Raw genomic sequence first — 27,665 nt, 5'->3', positions numbered from 1 at the left:
TCCGTTCCAGACAGGTCCGCGGAGTACTCAACCTGAAGCGTACTTAACCCGAAGCATGGGTGTAATTGGTTCTGGAAGTCTGTTCATAAACTGAAGCGTTCATAAACTGAAGCGAACTTTCCCATTGAAAGTAATGGAAAGTGAATTAATCCGTTCCAGATGGGTCCGCAGCGTTCGTAAACCAAAAAATCGTAAACCGAGGTGTTCATAAACCGAGGTTCCACAGTAGTTATGATCTACAGCAGGGGTGGCCAACTTCCAAGAGACTGCGATCTACTCACAGTTTAAAAAAATGGCAGTGATCTACCCCCTGTTTTGGGGGGTTCAGGTCAAAGTTGTTGAGCTTCTTTAGGGAAGAGGGAAGCGACGCTGAGCTTTTTTTTTAGGAAGGAAAGCCCTGTTTTGGGGGGGTTCAGGTCATTTTAGGGGTGCAGGGCAAAGATGTTGATCTTTTTTTTAGGGGAGCCAAAGTTTTTTAGCTTCTTTGGGGGGGGGGGAGCCACTGATCTACCAGTGATCTACCACAGACGTCCAGTGATCTACATTTACTAATGTATTATTAATGCTTATTAATAAAAGTTTACAAACTTTGGAGAAAAAGTAGCCCTTCCCAAGTACACTCCTTTGCTACCCTCTCTTACATTAATGGATGCCATTCAATCCCAAGGGGAAGAGAAGCATTGGACTTAGGGGCGGCATTTCCAAGGAGTGAAACCTCACACGTACATACACAGGCACACATATGGAGGCTTTGTTTCTCAGACTCAGTGCCACAGTGCTTCTGTGTACAATGTTCCATCCACCCTGGCTATCTTAATGATGTCATGTTATTTACACAGTATATTGATACTGTCCTATGAGTGCACCTTTCTTCCCAGAAGGATGTCAAGTTCCCATTTCAATGGTGACCTACATTTGAGGTTTGTTTGTTTGTTTTTAGGACTCTTCTTTAATAGCAGAAAGCCATTATTACACACACCCCAAAGAAATTTTCAGAATCTGGTGAAAGCTGGATTACAATGAACAGGATTACTTATCTGATGTCAATTTCCTCCTGAACATAACACACAGCAGGCTCCAGCAGAGTTCTGCTGCTGTGTTTTTGTGCATCACAAATTAGAAAGTGTTTTCATCCTTCTGGTGTGTTAAAAAACTCATGCACTGGAGTTTTAGAGGGTGAAGTGCACATACAAGCACTGAGCTCCCAACAATTCTTCTGAGGCAATGGAAACTGCTGCTTATTAGGACGGGTAGGGTGCAAGGTAGGGAGACCAACAGGAGATGGAAACAGAGCGAACAGCTGCTGGTGCAAAGTACAATGATAAGCAGAGCCAACTCATTCTGCTTTGGTTCGCATCTTTATCTCTCTTGATTTCTAAAGAAGCAACACTCAAACTAAGGAGGAAAGCCTGCCAGCCTAGACTGGTTGCAATCAAGCAGATAGGCAGAGCAGCCTCCACTGATCTGGTGAACAAATTTAGCTTAAGTGCACACCTGGTCTAAATTTACCGTAGTTTTTTTTTAAAAAAAATGTTGCAGTCAAACAAAGAATGATTTGAATCTTTTTTGCTTGATGTAATGAAATACGCAATTGGCACTAAAAAGCCTCAGGTGTTCGTCATTTTGATAGTTGATTGTATTTGCTTAATGGCCTTTGATGTTTGGTGACAATTCCAATGTGAAGGTTGTGGGTGAAGAAAACCATTTTGCAGTTTTAAAAAAACTGGCCAGAGGAGGGTCAGGGAGGGTAACTCAAATTTGTTGCTTGTTGCTGTGTTGAATGGGCAACCCAGGACCTCCATACACACTGCCCTAGCTTGTACTCCAAGGAGGTCACTTTGGTGCTCCAAATGCAGTTGCTTGAGGGAAACTGATACCTCTTTAAAGACTAGCAAAGCTTGTTGATTTGCCTGCTGCTTTCAGGTCTGCTAAAGTCTGTATCTGTAAAACAGATCTTGTATCCAAAATGTTAAATCAGTAAGAGAGATCAAAAAACAAAAAGACTCTCAAGTTTTCAGGAGGGGAAGAAACATGCATCTCTATGTGCTGATCAGTTCTTCATGGAATCTTGTTGGAGACCGGTGTTAAGTACAGCACTGTTTGCAAACTGCTACCTCATCTGGGTCACACTGTCCTGCTGCATCTTGGCCTGGATTTCCGCAGCACCAACCATGTGGCTAAAATGATTGCATACTTCATGACCTTTCTTTACATGTTCCTCTCCACCACCCCCCTCTCCCCCCTTTTTTTCCTGGAGCTTGCTGTGCCTCTATTGTCTGAGAAGTGAACAACAACTAAGAAGCATACTGAAAAGTTTCCAATTACCATCTGCATATTAGTTATGTCAGCGTTTCTCAACCACTGTTCCGCAGCACACTAGTGTGCCGTGAGACGTTGGCTGTTGTGCCGCGACGTGCGGCGACGAGAAGGGCGATTTGCATTGTCACGTGCCTGGCGGCCGCCAATAATCAGCGCTGACCCACCGGAAAGGAAGCCGGCCAGGTCACGACGCGGGGCGAGCACAGCTCTCAACAGCCACCACCACGGGAGGGTGGTTTTAGACAAACTTAAAGAAGCTGGCTGGATGAGCTCAACCTGAAACTTGCTGAGCAAAGGATTGTGCTGGCAGAGGAATCAGCGGCTTGTGAAGCCTTATTACAGGAGATTGCAACCAACACAGCAATTGGCAAGTGTTTCTTACAGTCATAATTATATAGTCAATATAGGGCGGCACAGAGTTAATTTTTTTAACTTTTTTAATGGTGGTGTGCCTCGTGATTTTTTTCATGGAACAAGTGTGCCTTGGCCCAAAAACGGTTGAGAAACACTGAGTTATGTCACTAAATTACCTTTTAACGTTTTAAAAAATGAATTTTGTTTTTATGGTGTGGAAAGTAATCTGAGCATCTGTTAAGCAAGTGTGTTGCAATAAAATGTAATTCCCTATCAGCTTTCCTGGGCTTTAGATCAATCACCAGATTCATTAAGAACTGCCACAATTAATATGCATTTTCATCTGGCTGTACTATTACAACAGGGACAGTCAAGTCCCAGATGCAGGACCAGGGATGCTGGACTCCAGTTCCCATCATCCCTGACCATAAGCCATACTGGCTAGGTCTTCTGGGAGTTATACTCTACAGCATCTGGAGAGTGCCATCCAGACTATCCCTGTCCTGCAAAATGGCCACTGGCTTACTTCCAAATACATAAATAAGGCAAACAGAAACAATGAAAAGTATATGAATTAACTCTCCTCCTTTGATAAATTTGAGGCCTTTAATGGATTTAAAAAGAGAGTAGGCCAAATCTTTTAGACCGTTATTTCTGCGCTGAAGCTGCCCACCCTGAAATTATTTGCAATTTATAATGGGGGGGGGCGGGCAATACAGGGATTCAACTAATGAGGAAGGAAGACCTTCAACCAAGTATTCAAGTTGTAAACTATGACAGTATGTTTTTAAATCTCGTTTACTGCCGCTGTATTTCTCCCACCTCCCACTGTTGCAATGCTGTATTTTTCCCCCACTCAGAACATCGTGATCAGTATTAGTCATACTTGGTGCTATTTTTCTAGAAAAAGAGGTCCTGGAACTCACCATGAACACATCCCTCTTTCCCTTAGAATGTCAATGGCACCCAACTGAGGTGCTGGAAATGAGATCCGACTGAAAAAAAGCCCTGCTCCTACTCAGATTAGACTCACTGAAATTAACGGGCATGACTAATTTAGGACGATTAATTCCAACACTTTGAGTATATATCTGAGTACAACTCAGAGTCCTCATCTCCAATTTATTTATTTACAGACCACTATGCATAAATGTTGAAGCAGTATACAATAAAGAAAATTCAAATACGTACTCAAAGTACAATAAGCACAACACAATAAGCATGATTTCATTTTCATATATTCATTTTTTAAAAAACCTATCCATAGAACTAAGATTGAGGGTGGGGGGGACTACTCAGCAGCATGATACGAACACCTGTAAAACACGTTATTCACACAACATCACTCTCACCATTCATTCACAAAACAACTACAACCTTCTACCACCTCATACCACCTCAATCTCTCTAACAATCAACCAATCGCACACCCAAACCACAAACACTCAGTGAATTTTCTATATGGGTAACCACAGTCAATTACACATCAGGTACAGCACATAATCAAACTTGATAACATCACCGAGGACAAATGAAGCCAATCCAGAGTGAGGGTAATAATAATAATAATAATAATAATAATAATAATAATAATAATAATATATTACTTATACCTGGCCTCCCCAGCCACTCTGGGTGGCTTCCAACAGGATATTAAGAACACAATAAAAGATCAAACATTAAAAACTTCCCTAAACAGGACTGCCTTCTAAAAGTCAGATAGTTGTTTATTGCCTTGACATCTGGTGGGAGGGCATTCTACAGGGCGGGCGCCACTACTGAGAAGGCCCTCTGCCTGGTTCCCTGTAACCTCACTTCTTGCAGGGAGGGAACCACCAGAAGGCCCTCGGAGCTGGACCTTAGTGTCCCGACTGAACGATGGGGGTGGAGGCACTTTTCCAAAGAGATTCTGTTGCCAAATGGTGCTTTCCAGCTTTCATTTCCTTGCTCTCGCTCTCTCAGCACCTGTCTCAAAACTGCTGCTTCTTTCTCACAGCCCTAAAACCTGCTCCTTTTCTCATTTCCAAAACACTTCTGCTGTTTCCTCCGCTTGCCCTCTCCTTCCAGATGGAGGGAATGATCGAGTAACCTCCCTTGAGTTCTGGTGGGTTTCACATTCCAAGCCATCCTCCAACAGTTACCATAAAGAGACACTGCTTAGATATCCTGGGCAGGGTGGATAAAAATCAATGATTTTTTTAAAAAAATCAAAAAAATCGGATTTTTTTGATTTAAATCAGATTTTTTTGATTTAAATCGATTTTTTTTATTTAAATCAGATTTTTTAAAATAAAATGCTTTTTGAGGAAAACATATTACCATCCAAAGGTTATTCCATCATGAAATAAAGATTAGTTTTTTTAATTATGTAGTATAAGGTTGTATATGTTTAATTTTTGGGGTAAATAAATTCCATTAATCCATTCACCTCTTCCAGAGGTTTTTGTAAGATTATTGGGCAGTTTCTCTGCCCACAAGATATTATCACAGGTGCTTGGTTTACTTTTGCAGTTCTCAAAACTGAATTTGACTCAACAGAGATCACATGCCTCTTCTTCACAGCAAAAATGTTATAACATGAACAGAGTTGAGAAAAAGACCTTAATCCTATTGTTCTACAAACCTATGAATACAGAAGCAACCCCTTCAGTGCTAAGTTTCAAGAAGTTCAGTGAATAGAATAGAAACAATATTTTTCTGATTGTTTGGACAGTATTTAAGTTTTTCATGTGTAGGCTGGGCTGACAGTCTAAGTTTCTTAATATATATATATATTGTTTTTGTTTAGCCAAATTAGTTAACAAACGGATGTTTGTTTAAGCAAATAACATTTGCTGAAATGTTATTGTTTCAGTTGAATAAATCTATTTAAATTGTTATTATTAAGGTAATGATTATTTTTCTCCTTCCTAAGTACAACAGTAAAGTTGTCCAAATATGAATGATTAACCTATTAAACTGGGGATAAAAAAAACTAATATGAAAAGTTGTTATTCTAAAAATCTTCATCTACTTGCATAATAAAGTTATACCAGCAAGAATTAGTCTTTATGATTTAAATCAACTATGATTTAAATCAAGCCTTACTGACTAGTGATTTAAATCGTGATTTAAATCGTGATTTAAATCAGTTTGATTTAAATCAAATCCACCCTGATCCTGGGTCATTACCAAGCACATTTCCCTGGCAAAAGGCTGGCATGGCTTGGCCAACATTTGTAACAATACTTTGGAGCAATAAAAATAATCGCGGGGAGGGGGGAGAGAAGGGAGCGTGCTTTTTATGCCGCTCAAAATGTTCCCTTCAGGTTCGTGACACTTCAGATTAATACAGCACAACCTGAATTATGTCCATATGCCAACTCATAAGGAAAGAAAACAGTTAAGCAAATGAAAAGTGACTCTCCGGTACAGAATCCCAAATAAAGGGGGGGGGACACTTTCCTTCATGATCACCAAGCCAACACAACCGATCACAAATCCTCCAGGACAAGAGGCAACTATGACTAACGTTGTGCAAAAGTTCACAGAGTCCAAGCATTTGTAAAATGCTTCAAATAATATTCGCTTCTAAACAAATGGGTTTCCTGTTCAACAAAGTATGAGTGTTAAAAGTATCATTAGCGTAGAAATAAATATTTGAAAGATGTCACTGCTGCTTTCGTTATTTATGTGAGCAGGATCTATGAAGGGAAGTAGCAGGATAGCCTGGCCCCTACGCTTGATGTCATATCCCTGTTGGCCCTGGCCCCTCTCAGTGGCTTTGTTTGTACAACATGCTAAGCCAAACCTTGGCTTAATGAAGCCACATGAATCTGCAGGCTCACTGAGATGAGCTCACAGCAATTTTGCTCTCGTCTGGTTCTTTCTTGCTGCTATGCCACACTATAGTAATCCAAGGTTTGGCTTGGTGTGCCATGCAAGCCAGCATGTCCAAGCACAGACAACTGCGAGCAGGATAAAGTGGTCTCTAGTACACTAAAACTTATTCCATAATAAATATGTCATTCTTTAAGGTGCTATAAGATACTGAAATAGCCAAAATAAAAAGCAACTGCAGAGAGAAGAAATATGCATATCTTAATAAGGCAAGGGGGTCATACGCAGCCAGATAATCATTTTACAAATCTCTGTAGGCTGCCAATAATCCCCCCCCCACTTATTCGACATTTCCTTTTGCACAAACACAGTGCCTTCTCGAAAAAGAACCAACAGCTCGTATCAAGCCCTGCGTTTTTTTCCACAAAGCCTGTGAGTAAAATGTGGACACACACACACAAAATTCTTACGAATAGTTGGAAAGTACACTGGTTGTGTCATTAAACTCAAATCCTTAGGTACAAATAAGTTACAAAAAAGTTCCTGCTGCTTCTTTAAACACACACACACACACACACACACACACACACACACGCGTGTCTCAATATGGAATGTAAAGAGGACAATACAAGTTACTCCTGCCATCTGCTACTAGGATTTATGGGTGAGCTGGGAATGGCACTTCAAGGAATCATATAATGCTACTGCTACTATTTACCACATGTGAGTTCCCCCAATACAAAAAAGCTGCTAACAGCTTTCCTTGAAACATACAGAAGAAAGAAAAACAAACTGTCCATTTCATGCAGGACAGGAAAATATGGATGTGTTTTGCATGGATGTGCTACTTTCCAACACCCCTATTTACCAGATTCAGACCCCATATTCCAATTCTTGTCCTTGGTTAATCATTGCCCCCCCCCCCAATTTTTCTTAATAAGGAGGTTTGGGGGGAAATGCCTCCTTTAACATTTAGTCAATACTTCACAGATACGTTAGGGCACACCTGCTTCCCTTCCATTCTTCAACAGCATGTGCCTAGCCAGAGAGTAAATATTACTGAATGCACTGGAGTTGCAGATATCAGTCCTAACAGTGGAAAGGGAGGTTTCGAAAAGAATGTTAAACAATCTAAAGCAAGTCTAAGGAGTCACAGAAATAAACAAACCAGATTGAGAATGGCTGGCTTAAACCCCAAATGGGAGCACTTTTTAATGAGAAGGGATACACTGCAAAAAATAAAAATAAAAAGTTGCAGGTTTCAATTGTTCCATAACAAGCACAGCCAGATGCACTGTGAGTTTAAATTAAGGGAGAAAAATCAACAACAATTTGTTTACCAACACATCAGAAAGCAGTGCAAGGCAGACTACAGCACAGTAAATGAACACAGCATTTGGCAAGTGAAGAGACACTTTCTGGTGACTGTCCAGGAAATAAATCACATTTGTACCAAATTATCTCATTGACAGCAGCAATAGCACTCCTCCACCTTTCTGTTGCCGTAACTGGGGAAATAACCCAGCATGTAATGCTTTTCCTGCTAATTTTTAAAGTCAATTAGAGAGTTCAGGCTTCCCACCCCCCCTTAAAAATGACATCTTTCTAGAACACAGTTCTGTATTGTGCAAATGACAAATATGCAAAGTGTGGTGTTCCAGGCTGTGATGCTTATAAAGGTGTGACAAATTTAGCAGTGGCTGCCTGTAAAATTAGATCAGCAGTCGCTGTCTAACAACATGAATCTAATCTTGTGTATTAAAAATGTTATTATTCAAGGTTCAGTTGGTATTACATTCTTATCATACGGCCTTTGTTCAAAGCAAACAGATGTAATTACTGAGAAGCTTCTTTGAAATATGATGGATTCAGCTGAAAATGCTGCACCAGTGGCTACTGTATCCACAACGAACACAACACCAACCTACAAACAAACACTTGTTGTTGGCATCCGTCTGTCTCAAGGGACAATGGAGTGCACCCCCGGGGGCAAAGTCAAACTGCTGGAGAATCACAACAACTGCTCTGCCTGCAGAGCCAGTTAACTGCTCTGCAGACATAACTGCTGCCTCCCGTGTTGTTTTTGCTGCACTGAAGTGACCTCTCCGGAGCACAAGCCTGGGCAGTATGTATGGAGGCCCTGGGCAGCCTCATCTAAGCCGCACTGATGTGATCCAAAGCAGAGTAGAGCAGAAGGAGGCATACACGATGTCATCCAACCACCTTAGGTACACAGCTCTGTATTTGTATAGGGTTTACTCCAGGCATCCCCAAACTTTGGCCCTCCAGATGTTTTGGACTACAATTCCCATCATTCCTGACCACTGGTCCTGTTAGCTAGGGATCATGGGAGTTGTAGGCCAAAACATCTGGAGGGCTGCAGTTTGGGGATGCCTGGTTTACTCCTTAGCCTTTTCTTCTCCCAAAGATGTCCCGCAAGGCAGAAGGTATGGCTTCATAGCTGCCAAGTTTTCGCTTTTCTCGCGAGGAAGCCTATTCAGCATAAGGGAAAATCCCTGTAAAAAAGGGATAACTTGGCAGCTATGTATGGCTTTTCCCTTGGGATTTACTCCTGAAGCCTTTCTCACTTATGAGTATAGCCACAAGGGAAAGGAGATTGAGGATCAGTTTTCCTTCTCCTAGATTGGGCTACCTTTCCAGGTGAATGAGCCCCATCTGCCGCTCATTTTCCTCTGTAGCACATGCAATAACCACCTTCTTGACTGTTGAACCTACTATTGATCTTGTCCGCTAAATCTGCTGGAGCCTGCCTTTGCATGCAGGCGAAGTCCCTAACTCACTGAGGATTTGAGACCCACTGACTACCCTCACCTGGTTTAGCCGGCGAGACAAAGTCATTTTTCAAGGTGTGGCCGCTGCTGCATGCCGACAGCTTCTAGGAGTCACAGATGAGAGCTGAGTGCAGGATGGCAACCAAATTGGACAAACCACCCCAGAAATGTCCCCCACCAGAGGTACCACCCCTACACATGCCCAAATCATTATTATTGCTTTGCAGTGGGCACTTGGTACAGTCTTTAGAAAATTCTGGTCATCTTTGAACAAGTTCCGGTGATGTTATGGGTATATGGATTCCTTCTTTTGAAGGAGCACTGGAAACTCAAGAGAATCGGGGGCTTTAAAGACGAGGTACTTGCCTTCATTCAGTTTCATGCAGATGAAGGAAGATGTCAAATTGGGGCAGCTGCATTGTTTTGCCCATAGGTAATGATAAAAAGAACATAAAGGCATGCCAAACACCAGTATTTTTTTCTTGCTTCAATATAAGCATGTATAAATTCACTCTTAATTTTCCTTATCAACATGCCCCCATGTGGAGAAATCAAACCACCAACAAGGGAAATGTAGAGTTAAATTTTAATTTACTAATTTCCTACAAAAGCACAACCACCGTGTGGTCCATACATGGTGACATTTTCCCAGTAAAAAACGAACACATATTTTCATCGAGAATATCCAACAGCATAAGATGCTAATTGAATTATGCACTGATTTTAAATATACATAGAATTGGATGAGAGTAAAATTGTCAATACCTTTCCAAAATCACGGACATCAAACAGGTCAAATGCTTCAAAAAGTTCACTTTTCTTCATCCCAAATGTCTCACAGCAGGCCAAAAGGAATGTTCTTATATTCTTCAAACAGAGAAACTAAAGAAATAAAAAGAGAACACTCATGTTTGTTACCAAATTATCTATAAGTACAATACAATTACAGTTTATCAGTGGATATATAGCCTTCATAAGTGGGTTGTACAAGGATAGTGGAGTAATTGGTTGTTGTTTTTGCAATCACGTGGCATCTAAATTTTGTCAAACAAATAAACAAAAACTGAGCTTCTCCCCTATCCATTGTGTTATATGAAAAACTGCCTTTGAAATTCCCTCAATTTCAAGAGCAGTTTCTCATAGGAGGGTGGGCTACTGTTTCAAAAGAGAGGAGGAAAGTCACAAAAACTCATTGGCTTCATAAAACTAGTTTCATAGCTCTGTCGATTCTAGATACTCTCTTGAATTGAAGCACTACTATTTAGTTCCTTTAGTCCCAGTTTAAACAGCCACTAACAGGAAGTATATACAATGAAAAGTGCAGTACAGACATGGCACAAGGCAATCTGTTGCCTGAAACAGAATATTGAAGTAACTCATCCTTGGTAGTAGAAATATACCGGTACTAATAAAACTAGCCTGACTATTTTGTTTGCTGCCCTCAAGTAGTCAGTTAAAATTTGCCACCTGAGGCTGGCCCTCTCACCTTGAACCCTGTTGACATCCTTGACACAATGATCAGGATGCAATTAACCTATTTAAGGTGATTTTAAGGAACAACATTTTTTAAACTCTAGAAGTCTTACAGCTGTAAGTAAGCCAAAATGCTTCTGGCATTTTACAAGGCGTTGCCGCAGTAGAATTAATTATACAACATATGAAAACAAGCACTTTGTGATTGCGTACAGACACACCAAAACAGTTAATTAGAACCCTAGTTAAACAGATTCTGTAAATACATGCACTGTACTTACAGTTTAAAAACCACCACAAATGCATACTGCATAAACGGAATGTACTGTAATAACACCCCTGAGAATTATGCAATTATGAGTTTACAGTAAGTTATGTAGAAGTAATAAACTAGTACACAACGGTTAATGTGGAAAATATGCATTTTAGTACTATTTTCTCCCCTCAGAAGTGAATCAAAGACACCTGGTTTGCTTTGAGCAAAGCTACTGCTCCAAATAATGGATATTTCCAATAGCTACAGAAATTATGAAGAATTGGCAAAGCACCTTTCAGCTGTGTTTCCTGCCTCCTACCCTGTAACAGTACATCTGGGTCAGACCTTCTCAGTTTCCTCACCCCCAGTTTTTTTCCTGAACTGGAAGTGAGCGCATGAGGCATTGATTCAGGAAGGACGTGACATAGGAAAATGTGCACCATTATTCCTGTGGCTGACCAACATCGCTCCCAACACAAGGAATCCTTAGAACTCCTGCCAACAGCCCAAGTGAAGGGAAGAAACTAACTGTTGGGATTACCCATAGACACAAAAATGCAATCCAACAAAATAGGCAATGAAGAAACCCATTAATATTTCTTGTGCTTTCCAAATTCACTTTTAAAACAATAATACAACTCTCCACCCCACCCCCACACAATTATACAACTCTCTTCTAAAGCACAAATATTTTACTCTGAGCTACCGATATTTCAACATCCTGCTTTGAAGGAAGCCCATTCCCACATCAACCCATGAGGAACACCTGCAATTTGCAGTAATTCTGAGAAATTCTGTATGGTTTTTAGGTTTTTATATTGTCATAAACTGCAGTGCTTATATTTCTTGATACATACGTACTCTAAGGATCATATAACTTCTTATGGAACAGCTTTCCCAAATGAGTTTCCCCCTTTTGTTATTCATCTCCAGTTCCCATCAGCCCCAGCCAGCATGGTCAGTGGTCAGGGATGATAGGAGCTGTAATCCAAAACATCTGGAAGGAAACTGGATGGGGAAGGCTGTTGTAGGACATGCACTCATTTTACAGTTTTGCAGGAGAAGACTGGTTCAGGCAGGCAAGAGGTCCTTTTTTTAAGGGAAAAGCTCATCTGTCATTATGGAGCTTCCCTAAAGCAATATATCTTCCCTAAAGATATATTATATATCTTTCTTTGAATATTCCCCATGCATTTTAAGAGATGAGGTAAACCAAATGTAAAGAAGAGAGAATCTCAGTGACTGAAGTCTTTCCTCTGTACACCCTTAAAAGTTGTCATATATTCTTGCTGTGGCATGCTAGAGGTTATATTCAACTAAGTTTAAGTAAGGGTAGACCTATTGAAATCAATGGCGTTGATGTAGTCATGCTGAGTAATACCAGTGGGTCTTACTCTGAGTAAAACTTGACTGAATACCACCCTTAAGCTTGAAAATTAGTTACTTAACAGTAGGGATGGGTGAATCTTATCCATTTTGGTTTCTCATTTTTTCCATTCTTAAGTTCTGTTATCCACACTTCCACATCAGTTTACAATCTTTTTTTTAAAGTCCTCATGAAAATTCATCAGCATGACAGTGCAAATTTCTCCTAAGATACACATTTTGCATGCAATTTTCCCTAATATACACATTATTGCGAATGCAAACCCTAATATTTAGCATTTTTTGCATGTTATGTTTAATAACATATTCTTATTATGTGCTCTCTACCCTAGTATATGTATTTCCATGCATATTACTTGTGCCAAAGAGAGCTGCATTGCAAAATTCGGAGAAGGGTGAATTTCTAAGGAGGGTTGTGCTTCATCATGTGTATTGTTTTAGAAAGTGTGAAACTTTTAAATGCACCCAACCCTACTCGGCTGTAGCCATTAAGAAAATCAGGCAGGGACGTTCTAGTAAACTGGAAGAGTTCTGGCTCTTCTCCATTGTTGTTTCCATCTCCTCTCCCTGCAGCCTCCTTTCAGCCCATCAATATGATGGAAATAGCTATGTGATGATGGGGAGGAGCAGACGCAGATGACAATAAGCAAAAATTATGGGCTTGTAACTTTTGTGGGCATATTTGCATGCTGCTTCCACAATATCTTATGGTGGAATTCCTTTTAACTGCAGCCTTTAATTCTGCACATGATGCTAATTTTATGTTTAAGTTCGTATGGTAAATTAAATGGGAAATTACAGGGTATGATGTTGAATTTAGCTGCTCTCTGCAACATCCAACATTCAGGAGACACTGTGAAATGGCATTCCACATCTCCTAAGACTGCTTTCGGGAGCATGAAACCAACCATTTGTCACCATTCGTCAATCTTTCTTCCATCGGAAAGAGGGACACATCTTTAGTTACCATGCACAAAAGTAATTTCTTTAAAGTAACAAGCCTCTTGACAATAGGATGAAATCACCCAGTTGCCTGAAAGCACACTTAGCGTATTTGGTTTCAGTTTTTAATGGCTCAATAGTCAACCATTTTATCTTTCAAACAGATTAAAAGGTGTCTCTCTTAACAGTTAACCTAGCCTGATTAACAGACCAGATGTGTTATTAATACTGCACTTTTAAATAAAGATAACTTTGCACCCTTTATATTTTTTATCATTTGTTGAGGACCAGAGAGAAAAAACAAATTTATAAGCCACCTCCTGACATCACGATTCACGATCTGTCCTTCCAGTGAGCACCCAGGGCTGATTTCCTTCAGAATGGATAGGTTTGATCTTCTTGCAGTCCATGGGACTCTCAAGTCTCCTCCAGCACCATACCAGTACCCTATCCTGAATGCTTGCTTGCTTACTTGGATAGATGGAGAGATGGGGGGTGAAGGTGTAGAAAGCTCAGGCTGTTGAATGCCTAGAATGTAGCCTACTGTAGAAAGGGAAGAGCCACACTGTTCCTACACCTATTTTTGGCCTCTGGTCGCCACCAACAGAATGTGGCCCCTGGAAAGCAGCCTGCAAAATGGTATTAACCCCCTGCCCCTTGAAATCATACTGATTTTACCCATATTTTTAGACAAGTCCACTTGAAGAAACATTCCACATTTACCAATAACTTACTCAACATAGTACAAAACTGATCCACAGCAACTAGTCGGGGAGAGAGATGATTTTTATGAGGTCCAAATATATATCTGTTAACAAACAGGCACCTAGTTTCTACTTAAGCTCTCAGCTTCATAGCTCTTACTGCATAATCCCCAGTATCGAACCATATGTGCATCTCCAGGAGTGAAAAATAAATAGATGGCAATGTAGCGTAGATAGACAGGTTACTGACCTAAGAGCGAAGAGATCCACGTTCAAATATCCCCACCCCACAGGAAGTTCACTGGCTGGCTTTGAACCAGCCATTCTCAGACAAATCTACTTTTGTCAGATGTTGTGAGTATAAAACTGGAAGAATTCCATGTAGGTCATCCCAAGTTCCTTAAACAAAGCACAAAGTAAACTAACAACAAAATCCTCAGCATGTTTACTCAGAAGGAAGTACATCTTAATTCTATGGGAATTTAGTATGACTGACTTTATAACAAATGTGCTTAGGATTGTAGCCTATGTTCTAAAGTTTTTCTCCCCGGACACTAATCTTACATTTAAATGTCATGGAAAACACACTTTAAACAATATTAAAGATCTGCAAGTTAAAACAGCAGCCTAGTCCTCCAATATAGCTGAGAGCTTTTCAGGAGATTCCCCCAAGACAGAGATCCAATTCACACATAACATTAAACCATAGTTTAGGGTTACATGCACAAGCCCTGAAGTGAAGCATCCGACTGAGGAGTTCCCTCCCCTTTTCCCAGCCAAGAGGAGGATTCAGTATTGCTTTCTTTGGTTCTTAGGCAGTTATTACAGGAATAATGCCTAAAAACCTTGGGAATAATGACTAAAAACATCTCCCCTATTGTCATTGTGTGGATAATGTCATTATATGACACCATACTTAGTTGTATCTGGAAATTTCCTGTGCCTGTCTTCTTGTTGGACTGAAAGTTCTTCTCTAGTTTCCTGGCTAGGGTGCCTCTAGGCATTCCATGACAGTCAACAACCAACTTTATAATGCAGGTCCTATAGCTCAATGTTGCTGGACTCCAACTCCCATGCTGGCTGGGAATGATAGGAGTTGGAGTCCATCAGCATTTGGAGGACGTCAGGTTCCCCACTGCTGTTCAAATGTAATTGAGAATATACTGGTACATTAACAGAAGAGATGGAAGAAGACTGGGGAGGGGGAGAGAGAAAAGGGCAGTTTCAAAATAATTCTTATCACTCATCAGAGAAACAACCCCCAAAGGGCCACATATTTGCGAAGATGATTCTAACATATCCCTCTATCATATCATCAAACCTTTTATTGGCATCACACTGCAGACAATCAGTTCTTCAGATGCCAACTCAACATGCTTACAGGTCTGAATTTAAAAGGTGATGTACTTTACTTGGCGCAAGTTGGCATGTACAGCAGACATAGATAACTAGGTCACAAACCAAGCAAGGCTGTCCAACAGAGCCTGTCCTTCTCCATCCATGCTATGTTGGCTGACCACCACCCAGGTTCTCTGAGATATTCTGTGTGAAGTCAGATAATTAACTGCACAGAAAGGCCTGCTCTCTGCAGAAACAGGAGTGCAGCTATGTGAATGGATCTGGAAAAATGAGGTTACTGAATATTAAGCATGCTATATCTGTTTACTGCCCTGAGACTTGCTTGTTTAGGGCAGTATACAAAATAAATAAATAAATAAATCAGGGTGCCCAGCGGAAAAATGTACCATGCCTGGCATAGAGGAAGGAGAGGAAGGCTACACTAAACCCCAAGTTACTCCTTATTTTGCTCTGCACTGACAAATCAGAAGATTGCAGCTTTGTTGTTTAACGGTAGTAGCAGTAGGAATGATAAACATTTTGCACTGCAAAATAAATTGTTAATGTTCATAACATGATTCCTTTGCAGGAATCTAGCATCAACTTTCCTAATCACAATGTCTGATCATGGGTCACAGAAGAGGACACATACTTGATGTTTATTCAGTATGGCACAGCCCAATGTGCAGTGACACAGGAAATGTACAGAAATCTAGTGCAGAAAGTACACACACAAAACAGCTATTAGACATTAAACAGGCAGGAGTTTGCAGCTGCCTTCAATAAGAAGAATGCCTCTGAACCACATTTCCAGTGAAACGCTGTGCAAGACGATGGAACATTAGGAAAAGGCATAGAGCAGCAGTACTGCTGCCCTTTTTCACATCAAAACTTTGAAAGCCAAAATACCAGAAACAGTGAACAGGTGGACTGTCACCATCTTTGTGAGGACAAACCCATGAAGCAGTAACATAACATATATTGCTAGATTACCTATCAAAAAATTGATTGATATTGAGTTCAAAAAGGAAACTATTGTTCACAGTTTTGAGAAATCATACTTCAGGATACATTTGAGTTACAATTATGCATACATACAGTACTACTTAGGTAGTACTGATTTCAGTGGGACTTTTAACAAAACTGTGGGTTGTATCCAATTAAGTCACTGTGTTAGCAGAGCACCTTCTGCCCATGTAACAGAATTTCCCCTCCCTCTCTTACCACTGCATGCCCCACCCCTCTGGCAGTTCAGTTCTTCCAACCCTGCAGAGTAGATTTAGGGGAAGAACAGGAAGAAGTTCTGTTGCGTGAGTTGAAAGTGTTCTACATGCAGAAGGACTTCACTGAATACAGACTTATCTCCGAGAATTTGGACAGCCCTGACAAATGTAATTACACCAGGTTTGCGCCCAACAAACCAAATGTCACCTACTACCTGGCTTCAATAAGCCATCCATTTTCACTGGATGACTGAAGGCAAAGCTAGGCACGATATTAGCTGTGTGTGTGCAATAAAGATTAGCATAAGGGGGGTTATTGGTAGTTTTACCACCCTCGGAGGTTCAGGTTGTGGTGACCTGGGATAGGGCATTACAGAATTCCCTCCCCACTGGGACCTTCAAAATACATCTTTTGGAGAATGCTGAAGACATACCTCCTTACTCTGACTTTTGACACTTGAGATGTGTGTTTTCAAGACCCACACTATTTCTATGGTTGTAATTTGTCTTAACTATTTTTAATACTGACTGTTAAATTGTTGTAACCCATCCTGCGACCTGCTGGTATAGGGGCAGGTAATACTATTTTAATTAATAATAACAATTTATTATTAATAACAACCTACCCCTTTTGCCATGGGAAGACTTGAAAAGCCGACCAACAGCTGAGGAGTGTAAGTTTCTCTCTCTCTGCCACAAAATTGCCTCTCCAAGCTGCTATTTGCATTTCAATGTAAGCTGTCATTGATGCCCATCAAGGTTTCCCTTGAAATGTGAAAAATGAACAAAAAATGAACAATGCATTTCATTCATGCAGTTAACACCCTATCTAGCTTGGCCCTCAGACTGCAAGAAATGGGGGGGGGGGAATCATCAAGCTTTTGGAAGGCCACAATAAATGGCTGGTGAGCTACATTCAACTGGGTGGGTCACACGTTGTACAAACTTGGGTAACACGTGACTCACACATGCCATTCTTAGATATTTGGGGGCTGGCATCCCATAGTCCAGTGATGGCGAACCTATGACACGTGTGTCAGATGTGACACACAGAGCCCTCACTGCTGGCACGCGCCCCATCGGCCCATTCACACTGTTGTTGTCCCCCCCCCATTTGTTCTCCGGCTCCTCCTCACGCTACAGCTTGCCTCCACTGTTAAAACCTGGATCCATTGTTGTTGCTGCTGCTGGTAGCCAGAGATTGGTTTTTTAACCCTTTCTGTGCTGTTTTTTCTGGCACTTTGGCAGACTATGATTGGGCATAACAGCGTTCGTTTTTTAACCCATTCTGTGCTGGGGGTTTTTGGCGCTTTGGCAGACTATGTTGGTGCTGCGTTTTAGTTCCAGCGAAGGTATTATTCATAATTTATTTCTGTTCTCTTTCCCCCCCAAAAAAGCGCAGCAGCGTTGGGGCATCCCACCCAAAAGCAAAGCAACTTTTGCACCCCCAAAAAAACCTCCAAAACTTTGGTCAGCAGCTCCCCCCAAAAAGCTCAACAACTGTGGACACTTTGTGATAAATAAGAGGTTTTTGGTTTGGTTTGGTTAAATAATTAGTTTTTGGTTTATTAAATACATTTATATATTACAATTATACCTTTTTGTTATTTAAACTATAAATATCATGAAATTATGGGGTTTTTTTCTTGAAGTGACACACCACCCGAGTTATGCTCGGGTTTTTTGGTGAATTTTGACACACCAAGCTCAAAAGGTTGCCCATCACTGCCATAGTCCCATCACATGCTTTCTGTCCTGTGATTTGCTGCACCCAACACCCACAGCTTGCCCATTTACCTCTGCAAATGTTTGTTATTATTTAGAAAGATATATAGACAGCTTAACCACAAAACCCTCTAAGCAGTGCACATAATAAAACTGTAAAACTTATTTTTTAAAACAACAACAACAAAGAAAGCTAAAATTATATGTTTGGATAGGCTTCCTGAAATTAAGAGAACTTTTCAGCAGGCATCTAAATCAATATACCTAGTGAGGATGCCTGCCTAATGACAAAAAGCTGCAGTCATCCCACCAGGCTATCAAAGCCTTATCCCCCTTCCCCATTCACTGAATTCAATGCACTCACTCAAACAGGCAACCATCGCTATTGCTCCAAACACTGGAATGCAAACAGATACAGTGAAAAGATCACCAATGGCTAGAGGACTCAACCGCTAGTGGTGGCAAGAGCAGATGCAAAACACATTGTTTCCAGTCAGGTGCCCTGATCAGAGGAACATGTGGGCAGAATTGGTGCAACACAGTAGCTAAAAGTGCGAGCTAGAAAATTCCCAGTTCACAATCTGTGATGCTCACTAGCCCAATTCCAGCAAAGGAAATGTAAAAAAAAATAAAAAAAAAATCTGTGTCTTCATAGATGCATGCACATGCAGCACTGCAGAAGAAAGGGGATAAATAGAGCTGCTTAAAAATATTTTGCTTTCAGAGTTAACAGTTTTCCTCAGAAATCATTCCTGCTCCTTAACAGATTTCAGCAGCCAAAACAGATTAAATTAGTTCTGCTCTGCCAGCACCAGTAATTGTCACTATGTTCAATAAAGATAGCTGAAAGCGTTCTGAATGAACAAAACACAGATCACTGATGAAGCCTTCATTCACAATGAATGCACCCAATGAATTCTCCATGAATTCCCCCCCCCCCCGAGGAGGGGGAGGCAATAAAAGACTGCAAGAAGACTGCATTATTAGTTGTGCAATAAGGTACCTTAATTTTTATGCAAGGATAAAGAATTGTAGCCATTCTGGCAGATTGCTACATCACTTGGAGGAAAGCCACACAAGAAATCAAACCAATCTTCACCACATTCTAATATATTTCACTGTTGAGCAAGCAGCCTGCTTCCTCCTTCTTTCAAAATGATTTGAGACAGATCACTCTAGTTATAGATACCTTGGTGAATTTTTACTGCCATGCCATATGCTTATTCATTAATTCCATTTAGCCAACACTAAGCTTGAAGACTTTAGAATAATGACACCAGCTTACATCCCTTTTTCTGACATAGACAACATCAAGTTTCTTGGGCACGTATGGCTGAAACAAAATTAATTCAGCATTATTTTAAGAAAACAAAACCACAAATCCACAATTCTGCGAGAAGGAACAGTGGACACAGAGAAAGGGGGTGGAGATGCCTTAAATACTGGGCAGTATTTAAATACCCTCCTCCTATTGGGCACTCCTGTCCAGATGACCTGCTAAGTTTAAACATCATTGGCTTCATCTACTGCTATTCAGAAGTTTGCTTTGGAGACTTCCAGTTATGTACTACACACAACTTCACTGCTGTGCAGAGTTGCTTAAGAAGATCTTTAGAAGTTCAATAGGTTCAAACTGATGAAGCAATGCACCTGTGGTGTAATTTTTAAAAATACAAATAAAAAATGAAGTTGTGATCAGTGGCAATAAAAGAAAATAATGTGAAAAGGGGGGAATGCAAGCAACAAGCAGAGGTAGCAGATATAACAAGAGGTGTGCGTCACTGGAGGCATTCAAGTGACTGCGCATAAAAGCATTTATGAAACAGCAGTCAACTTATTGATTACAGTTCCCCATTTTTTATTTGTGTGTGTGGGTGGATGGGTGGGTGGGTGGGTGGGTGTTTCAGTTTGGAATGCACTTCAAGAGGCACATTGGTAAAATACAATGTTTCATGCTATGTCTTCCCCTGATTCCTGTTTAAGCTTCCTAATCTCTTACTTTCTCATTCAGATGAATCGTAAACATTTCTGGATTGCTTATCCAGAAGGGAGTGATACATTTTACATTCTCTTACTAAGCAGTGTGGTTGATTCTAAACAATTTTTTTTCAGGATCCAGAGAAGGTAAAAATCTGTCTCCATTTATAGCAGTATCAAAAAATATTTGATAAGAGTCTAGTATATTCAGGCTTTCTTCTGTATAAGCTTTTCCTAACTTTAATTTCTACATTCTGTTCTATCTGAGGTTCTAGAATGACACTACATTTTGGTAGCCCTTTTCTACTCAAAGAGTTTTATCTCCCACAAATGCTTAACAGCACAATTTACAACCCAGATTAAAGTAACACTAGACACAACCACCCACATTTAGCCTCTTTCATTCCTCCTACAAAACAGCTGATCAGTGTTAATATAGCCCATAGGTGTTAATATAGCACATGCATAAAATCCTTTTTTCACATTAAGCAGTATATAAATCATGAATAACTTCTAACACATACACATACATGCAGCTACCGGTAGTCTACGGCCATTACATTTTGAAGCATCTCTAACTATCAATTTACCTTGAATTGTGCCCAAACTACCCTTTTCCACATCCTTTACCAAAAATCCATTACACTGTACCTCCCAAAGTTTAAAATGGGTATGTTTGCAAGCACCCAGTTATAACCATACAACAATTTTAAAACTTAATTTTTAAGCTTTTTTTAAGCAGCATAATTTCTTATCATAGAATGAAGCCAACAACCAGAGTCCTTCTGTAAATTTTCAGCAGAGTCAGAAGTTAAAAATCAATTGCCACTGGATACACAAGGTATTAAATATCTACATTTTCTATACTTCGTGGCATTCTTTAGGGATTGGAGCCTGTCATTATATAGTTCATTGATCCCCGCCTTTGCCCTTGCACCAGCTGCCAATCCTTCTTGCATCAAATGTAGTAACTGAGGAACAGCTGACATGTTTCCTATGTCAGTGAGAGAGGAAGGAAGCAAACAGAATTGCTTCTCCTTTGATTATTTAAGGTTGCACTTGCAACCCCAGCCTGAAAGTACCTAAAAAATTGTTCCATATCACGGTGTTCAATCTCAGTACTTTTGTGGTTTACTTTACACCTTTGCCCCACCATTAACTGTCTGCACAATTTTTGAAAATGTAAAAGCTAGCTCTTGAGTTTCATGTTAGTATTTCCATTACGATTTATTCCTGACTTAAGTTTGCCTCCTTCACTAGCGAAGCAGCATCCTCTACTTTTATCTTATTTGCTGATAAATCAAGCACCCAATGATCCAACAACAATTGCAAGCAGTTCATGGAATTCAGGTTGAGTCCTTTTTAATATAGATTAGAACATGGGCTAGTTCTTTAAAATACCGGTACTTAGTGTTCTTAAGTACAACAAACTATTTTTTATATATATAAAAAAACAAGAACTGGTAAGAAATGTTATGATCTCATCCCTTGCATTAATGTATCAGATATGGCCTGTGCCTTCTAGCAATGAGTAGCTAGTGTAGGCCTCTCTTTGTGGAAAGGTTTTACTCTTGAGGCTATGTCAGGTTTACACAGAATCATAGTGTTATGACCCACAGCTCCAACTCCCCATCCTCAAGCAAAGAAACCTTGGGTTCATAGTACATCTCAAACCAGAAGGATAATGTGCCTTGGAACCAGACTTTCAACATCCCTGCGTCCTCAGAAGTTCCAGCACTACAGGAGCCAACGATGCCAGTAACACTCTGAGCTGAAGAAGTCACATTACTTCTTCAGACTATTATAGCTTGGATACCATAACAGATCTTCAGCTTCCCACCAGAAGTCAACAGCTCCTAAAACAGGCTGGGCTCCTTTACCAGTGGTTCATCACTCATCAGACACCAGCCAGTCAAAGGAAACTAAAGTCCTATTCAAGTCTATTTAGTCTTATATTTCTGCTTGTTGGAACGACATCCAGGTCTGCCTTGCTGGACTTCCATCCTTGGCTTCACTTGGAGCTATCCAAGGTGCTGCCCACCTTACTTGTTTGCCTTTCAGACTTTAGCCTCTGCTGGGCTTGAGCTAATTCCACCCTCTACTCTTGAGTGACCTTGCCTGGCTGGAATCTAAACAATTTTTGCTTCCTGAATTAGGAACAGGGACTAGCAGTACATGACCTGATGTCCAACCGACTGTGCACACCCATCCACTTGGGCTAGAATTTAATCCCCTGGCTGCACCAAATTATAAAGGCAACACAGACAGCTCTATGGTTCCATATTCAAAAGGGTCCCCCTGTCTTGCAAAATGGCAGTTCTCCACACTGATATGGCTATTACATGCTGGGAACAGGTGTGCAGAAGGCCCAACAGCAGAACAGCTTTCACAGGACTCCTTGCAGTACTTGCAGTGTTCACTATATTACTGTACTTTCTTCTACCTCCAACCAGAAAACAAAAACAAAGCCTATACATTATTGATAAGTCTTCCCAGCATTTCACAGAGAAGTTAAGAGGCATCAACTGAAAATACTGCCATGGTATTTTCACCCAAAGCTCAGCTCAATAATATTTATTTTATTTCTTTTTTACTCCTTTATGAGACATTCGCTTAGCAAACAGCACCTAGTTCCTTCCAACTTACAGATATTTTACTATTTTCTACTGAGCCGGTTTGTGTACTCTGTACTTGACACGGAAATGTTGGAAGAGGAAAATGGTACAGTTGCAATCATGATATTGGTGCATGCATGCCAGCATTTATTTAGCATTTTAAGAATCCTCAAAGCATTTCACATACATCATCCTGTAATCCTTAACAACCCTGTAAGGGGTATCTTTATTATCCCCCTGATACAGACAGAAGGCTGAAAGAGAGTCGCTTGCCTGAGTATTAACAAGTGAGTTCATGGCAGAGGTAAGTTTATCTGGGATTGTCTCAAGATGCCAGGGCTGGAACTGGGAACCAATTGCTCTGTACACAGATATCCCATGTGATGAATTAGTAGGGCTGCAGTTGGAGCATCCCCTTGGGCACTCATGCTGGCTATTGGTTGTCCTCAACAGGAAGGGCTCTGGTTTGTTCCGACTAGTAGCTTGATATTTTGGTTCTCCAAGTCTTGGCTCATCTCTTGACTACAACAGATTTCATTTCTACTGCCATAGAGATGTCAAATTAACCCCAAAGTGACACCAATTTGGTGACACTTTTTGCAAGTAGCAAATTTCAAGAGAAAATTGCCAAACCAATGTCTGTAAGAATTTATGCAGCCCGGTTTTACCAATTTTATTATGTGAGCCTTACTCTGAGTAACTGTGCACAGAGCTGCGGTGTGATCCACAAAGCAATGACCTTGTAAAAGTGGGGTTATTAAAGAACCACTAATTTCCTGTCATATGGGGAAACTAGGAGACTCAAGCAAGCAGAGTCTTGTCTGCTAGAATTAATTTAAGCCTCATCAATCTTATTGATCTGGAAATAAATGGGAAGTTCCATGGTGACTTTAAAAAATACATTAGAGCCCTTTTAATCCAGGAAGACAATACAAATGTGGCAAAAGCGCATTAAAAATATCCTCATAATTTTAGCATATTGTAAGTCACCTTGAGTCCTTGTTAGAACGACAATTTAGAAAATGTATAAATATATATGTCACAGACCCATGTTTACCCAAAAGCTTTTTAAAAACAAAAACAAAACCAGAGCAATGTCACCATACACTTCTACAGATTCATTTGGGGGGAGGGGAAGTAAACAGTGGTGTGTTTGCTAAATCTGTGACATGCTTGGTACCGCTGAAGTATGAATTCAGCAAGTCAAAAGTTAGAAACCAAAAAGGATAATCTGCCTGCAGCACAAGCAAAACCCAAAATGACATTTTATATGCATAAAGCTTTCCATAATACCTTTGCTTTATATAGATGAAAGAGCTTCTGTTTTCAAAGGCGTATTGTTGCTGTTCGTGATTAAAACATTGTCAACCGCCACCTACAGACTTAGTTACAGTTGGAAATAAGGAAAAGGGACAAGCAAAAGCAGGTCCATGATTGCCCTAAAAGGACCACAGACATATAGGCTGTACAAGCAACAAAATAGAGAAAGAAACAGGTAATCCAAGTAGATGCTGCAGGTGGGGTAGAGATATTATAGATGCTCCCTGCATCACAGCATTTTCATAATTTTAGACTTGACAGTGTCACTTGCAAAATGTTTCTTATTGCTGTACGGAAGCCAAAGAGAACAATTTTCAAAGTTCAGTGTACATTACAGTAAGTAAAATACATGCACCCAGTATTCACATTATAAATGCAGGACACACAAAGAGAGGGGTTCAGGAGAGGCATCATTTGCAAAGAGAAGCTATTTTTATGGTTCAGCTCTTTCAAGCCTGCAAACCAAGTGCTGAAGTGGACCAAAAGAAGTATGACTCTACTGTCATGTGTTGCTAGAGGATGGAAGTCAGGAGAGGAAGAGAGAGTTGCAATTCTGCAGCAAAACAAATAATATGGCAGGATTCACCCTCCTGAGAATCTCAGGGCCAAATCATGCAGTAGTCATGAGCCACATGTATGTTTTGCTGACATGATCTCCCCCTCCCTTTTTATCTGAATGTAACTTCTAAAGCTATTAAATGTCACTAAAGGCAGTGGGGTAAGTTGTGTACCCCTTTCCTCTTCCAGTCACCTACACACACAGAGAGACACACACCACTACCACATCCACATCCACATCCACCTCCACCCTCTTTGATCCACTGCTTTTTCAGAGAAAATATGTTTGGCTGAGTTGGTGGTGCTCAGCTAACATTTGTTTTCTTTTTTTAAAGGTGAGGGGGTGGACTCCTCCGTATTGCATAAAGGGGAGACATTCTAGAAAGCTGTGTGTGTATAAAATGTTTCTACATCTTCTAGCTTGAAAATATATGGACGAAACCAGTGGAAGTGTCAAAAGCCAAAGAGCTGGCTAAACAATATTCCCAGCAGTTGGTGGTAGGGCCTTCTTTCTTTCTTTCTTTCTTTCTTTCTCTCTCTCTCTCACTCTCTCTCTCTCTCTCTTTTCTTTTCTTTCTATTATTTACAACCCATTTTTATTGTTCACAGAGAGAGAGAAAGGAACAACAATAAAACACAACAGAACAACATTTTGTTTAAATATGGCTTAAAGTAAAAACAGACAACGTACTAATGTTAACTACCCTAGCAAGACAAAATGTATGCAAAACAAGTGAATATGCAATTTGACCCATTTATTATAATGTATGTGAGTTCAACTTTTCTTGGAGCAGAATTTGGGTTGAATCAGCAAAGTTTTGTGTTTCATTTTAAGCAGTATAGAGTAGACTCGACCCTGATGAACCCCAGCAATAAATGAGGGGGTTATAACAGAACTGATGTCAGGAGCTGTCAAAATATAGAAAGATAACAACAACAGAATCCCAATTCTAAAACTGCAATCCAGCCTTTGCTGAAGTGGATAACAAAACCTCTACTTTTAAACTCAACTGGACTGGATTAAAAGAAATGACCACCAAACATAAACCCATTTAATCGTGGTAGTAATTATGAAACAGAGAAAGGGGGAGGGGTTCAACAAACAAAAAACACTTCAAACAACTAAATTCACATAGAAAACAGGAAATCATGTAAAAGGCTTGAGGTCATATATTTCCCCTTTCCCTTTTCTCCTCTTTCTTAGCATATGTAGTAGACTGGAAGCTTTTGCTCCCAGTTTTAAACAAACCACACTTCTCTAAGTTTGAATGCCATGCAGCACTGTGGTTTCTTTAAAACTGGGAGCAAAAACTTCCAGTCTTGTACCCAAGAATGCCAAAGAGAAGGGAGAGGGTAGCAGGCAAGCTGAATACTCTCACAAGCTCATTCACATAGCACAAAACCATGGACCAATTGAAAACTTGCAAAATAAAACAAATAATTAGTTACGCCATGTTTCAAGTAACAGAAATAATTTTAGGTCCATATACAACTTGAAGATAGGTACAGCACCTATGGGCAGGTAGAGTATTATATTGAGGAAAACAACTGAAGACTAAATAACTGATAAGGGGAAGCAAAGGTAGAGTCACAGGTAGTCAGCAATTCAGTATTAACTCTGCACTAACATAAAAGGTATCCATAGCCATGTTCAGTGGATAATAAATGCACACAGATGGGTTGCAGCAAACTCTACCCGTACTCTACACATGTTCATTTGAATGCTTGAATGAAGCCCTCATACATACCACTAGCAAGTTCTGAATCATAGAATTGTAGGGTTGAAAGGGATCATCTGGGTCATCTAGTCCAACCCCCTGCAACGCAGGAATCTTTTACCTAACATGGGGCTTGAACCCACAACCCTGAGATTAAGAGTCTCGTGCTCTACCAACTCATGTTGCATAGGGTTCTTCATGTGTATACTGCATTACCTTCATTCAGGGATTCAAATGGACACATATAGACCAATAGGTAGATCTTGCCACAAGGATTTTTATTACTATTTTATTTAGTAGCCACAGATACAGCACTTAACACCTGAGCAGGCATAGTGCTTCTACAGCCAATATACAATGGAAGCTTAAGTTATCCAGGCTACTTCAAATATAAGCACATGAATTCACCTTTGAAACAGGCTGGTAAAGAGCCACTTGTCTGTGTTAGAGTGCAAACAAGGCAAAGATTTTGTAAACTGGAAGGGAGCCAATATTATTATTTCATGCCATCAAAGCTCACAAATGTAAGTGTGGACAAGACAACCAGGAAAAACACTTACTCACTTAACTGAGATTGCAGAAAGTGTTGGCGATTGGATTCCTGGGCCTGTTGGAAACACAGGTAAGTGGGGGCAGTGTGAGGGAGAAAATGGCAGCACCGGAGGAGAAAAGGACAATAAGGCATTTGGATCTGAGCAATCACTTTAAAAAAGGAAGTGTTAGAAATGTAACATGGGGTAGGAAAATTACATTAATTAAGGTGATTTGAAGGAGGTACAAAAGCAACACAAAACGTAAGAACATCTGTATTCTGCAAACTAAAAACAAAACTGACATAAGTCACAGAGTGTTTGGGGATTTCAGACTTTCTACTTCAGAGGCACAAATTGCAGGAAGTAAAAAAAAAAGTGAACGTTGCTTTCAAAGCATTTGGCTCTCTTTCAAGATAACAGCAAAACAAAACATTAGAAAAGAGGGTGGCGGATGATTCAGCCAGATAAAAATAATGTCCTTTTCGAAAGGAATGCAGTTCTAGACTTGGAGACATTAATGCAGGCTGTAAATCAATGGGCCAATGCTCCTTTATAATCATGATCTTCCCAGAACGGGTCTTGATGGGAGGCAGATATACTGCACCCTTGCCTC

At 40.3% G+C, this 27,665-nt stretch overlaps 1 protein-coding gene across 6 annotated transcripts in view; it reads right to left on the bottom strand.

The window, feature by feature from the left end:
- VAV3 (vav guanine nucleotide exchange factor 3) overlaps positions 1-27,665 on the bottom strand; it is a 160,838-nt gene that overhangs the window by 117,032 nt on the left and 16,141 nt on the right. For 5 of the 6 annotated variants that reach the window (XR_015950957.1, XM_035124355.3, XM_035124356.3 and 2 more), the window contains exon 2: positions 10,050-10,166. Coding sequence is in view for 5 of the 6 variants with exons in the window: in XM_035124355.3 (XP_034980246.2) it covers positions 10,050-10,166 (117 nt within the window). In the remaining variant the exon portion in view is untranslated. Of the gene's footprint in view, positions 1-10,049; positions 10,167-17,232; positions 17,260-27,665 lie in introns of those variants that run through there. The other variant, XM_035124357.3, reaches the window with a different exon arrangement.

This window comes from Zootoca vivipara, chromosome 7 (genome assembly GCF_965207765.1).
Source record: "Zootoca vivipara chromosome 7, rZooViv2.hap1.1, whole genome shotgun sequence".
NCBI classification, from domain to species: domain Eukaryota; kingdom Metazoa; phylum Chordata; class Lepidosauria; order Squamata; family Lacertidae; genus Zootoca; species Zootoca vivipara.
Note: the sequence above shows the minus strand (reverse complement) of the source record. Positions and strands in the feature narration are given on the sequence as shown.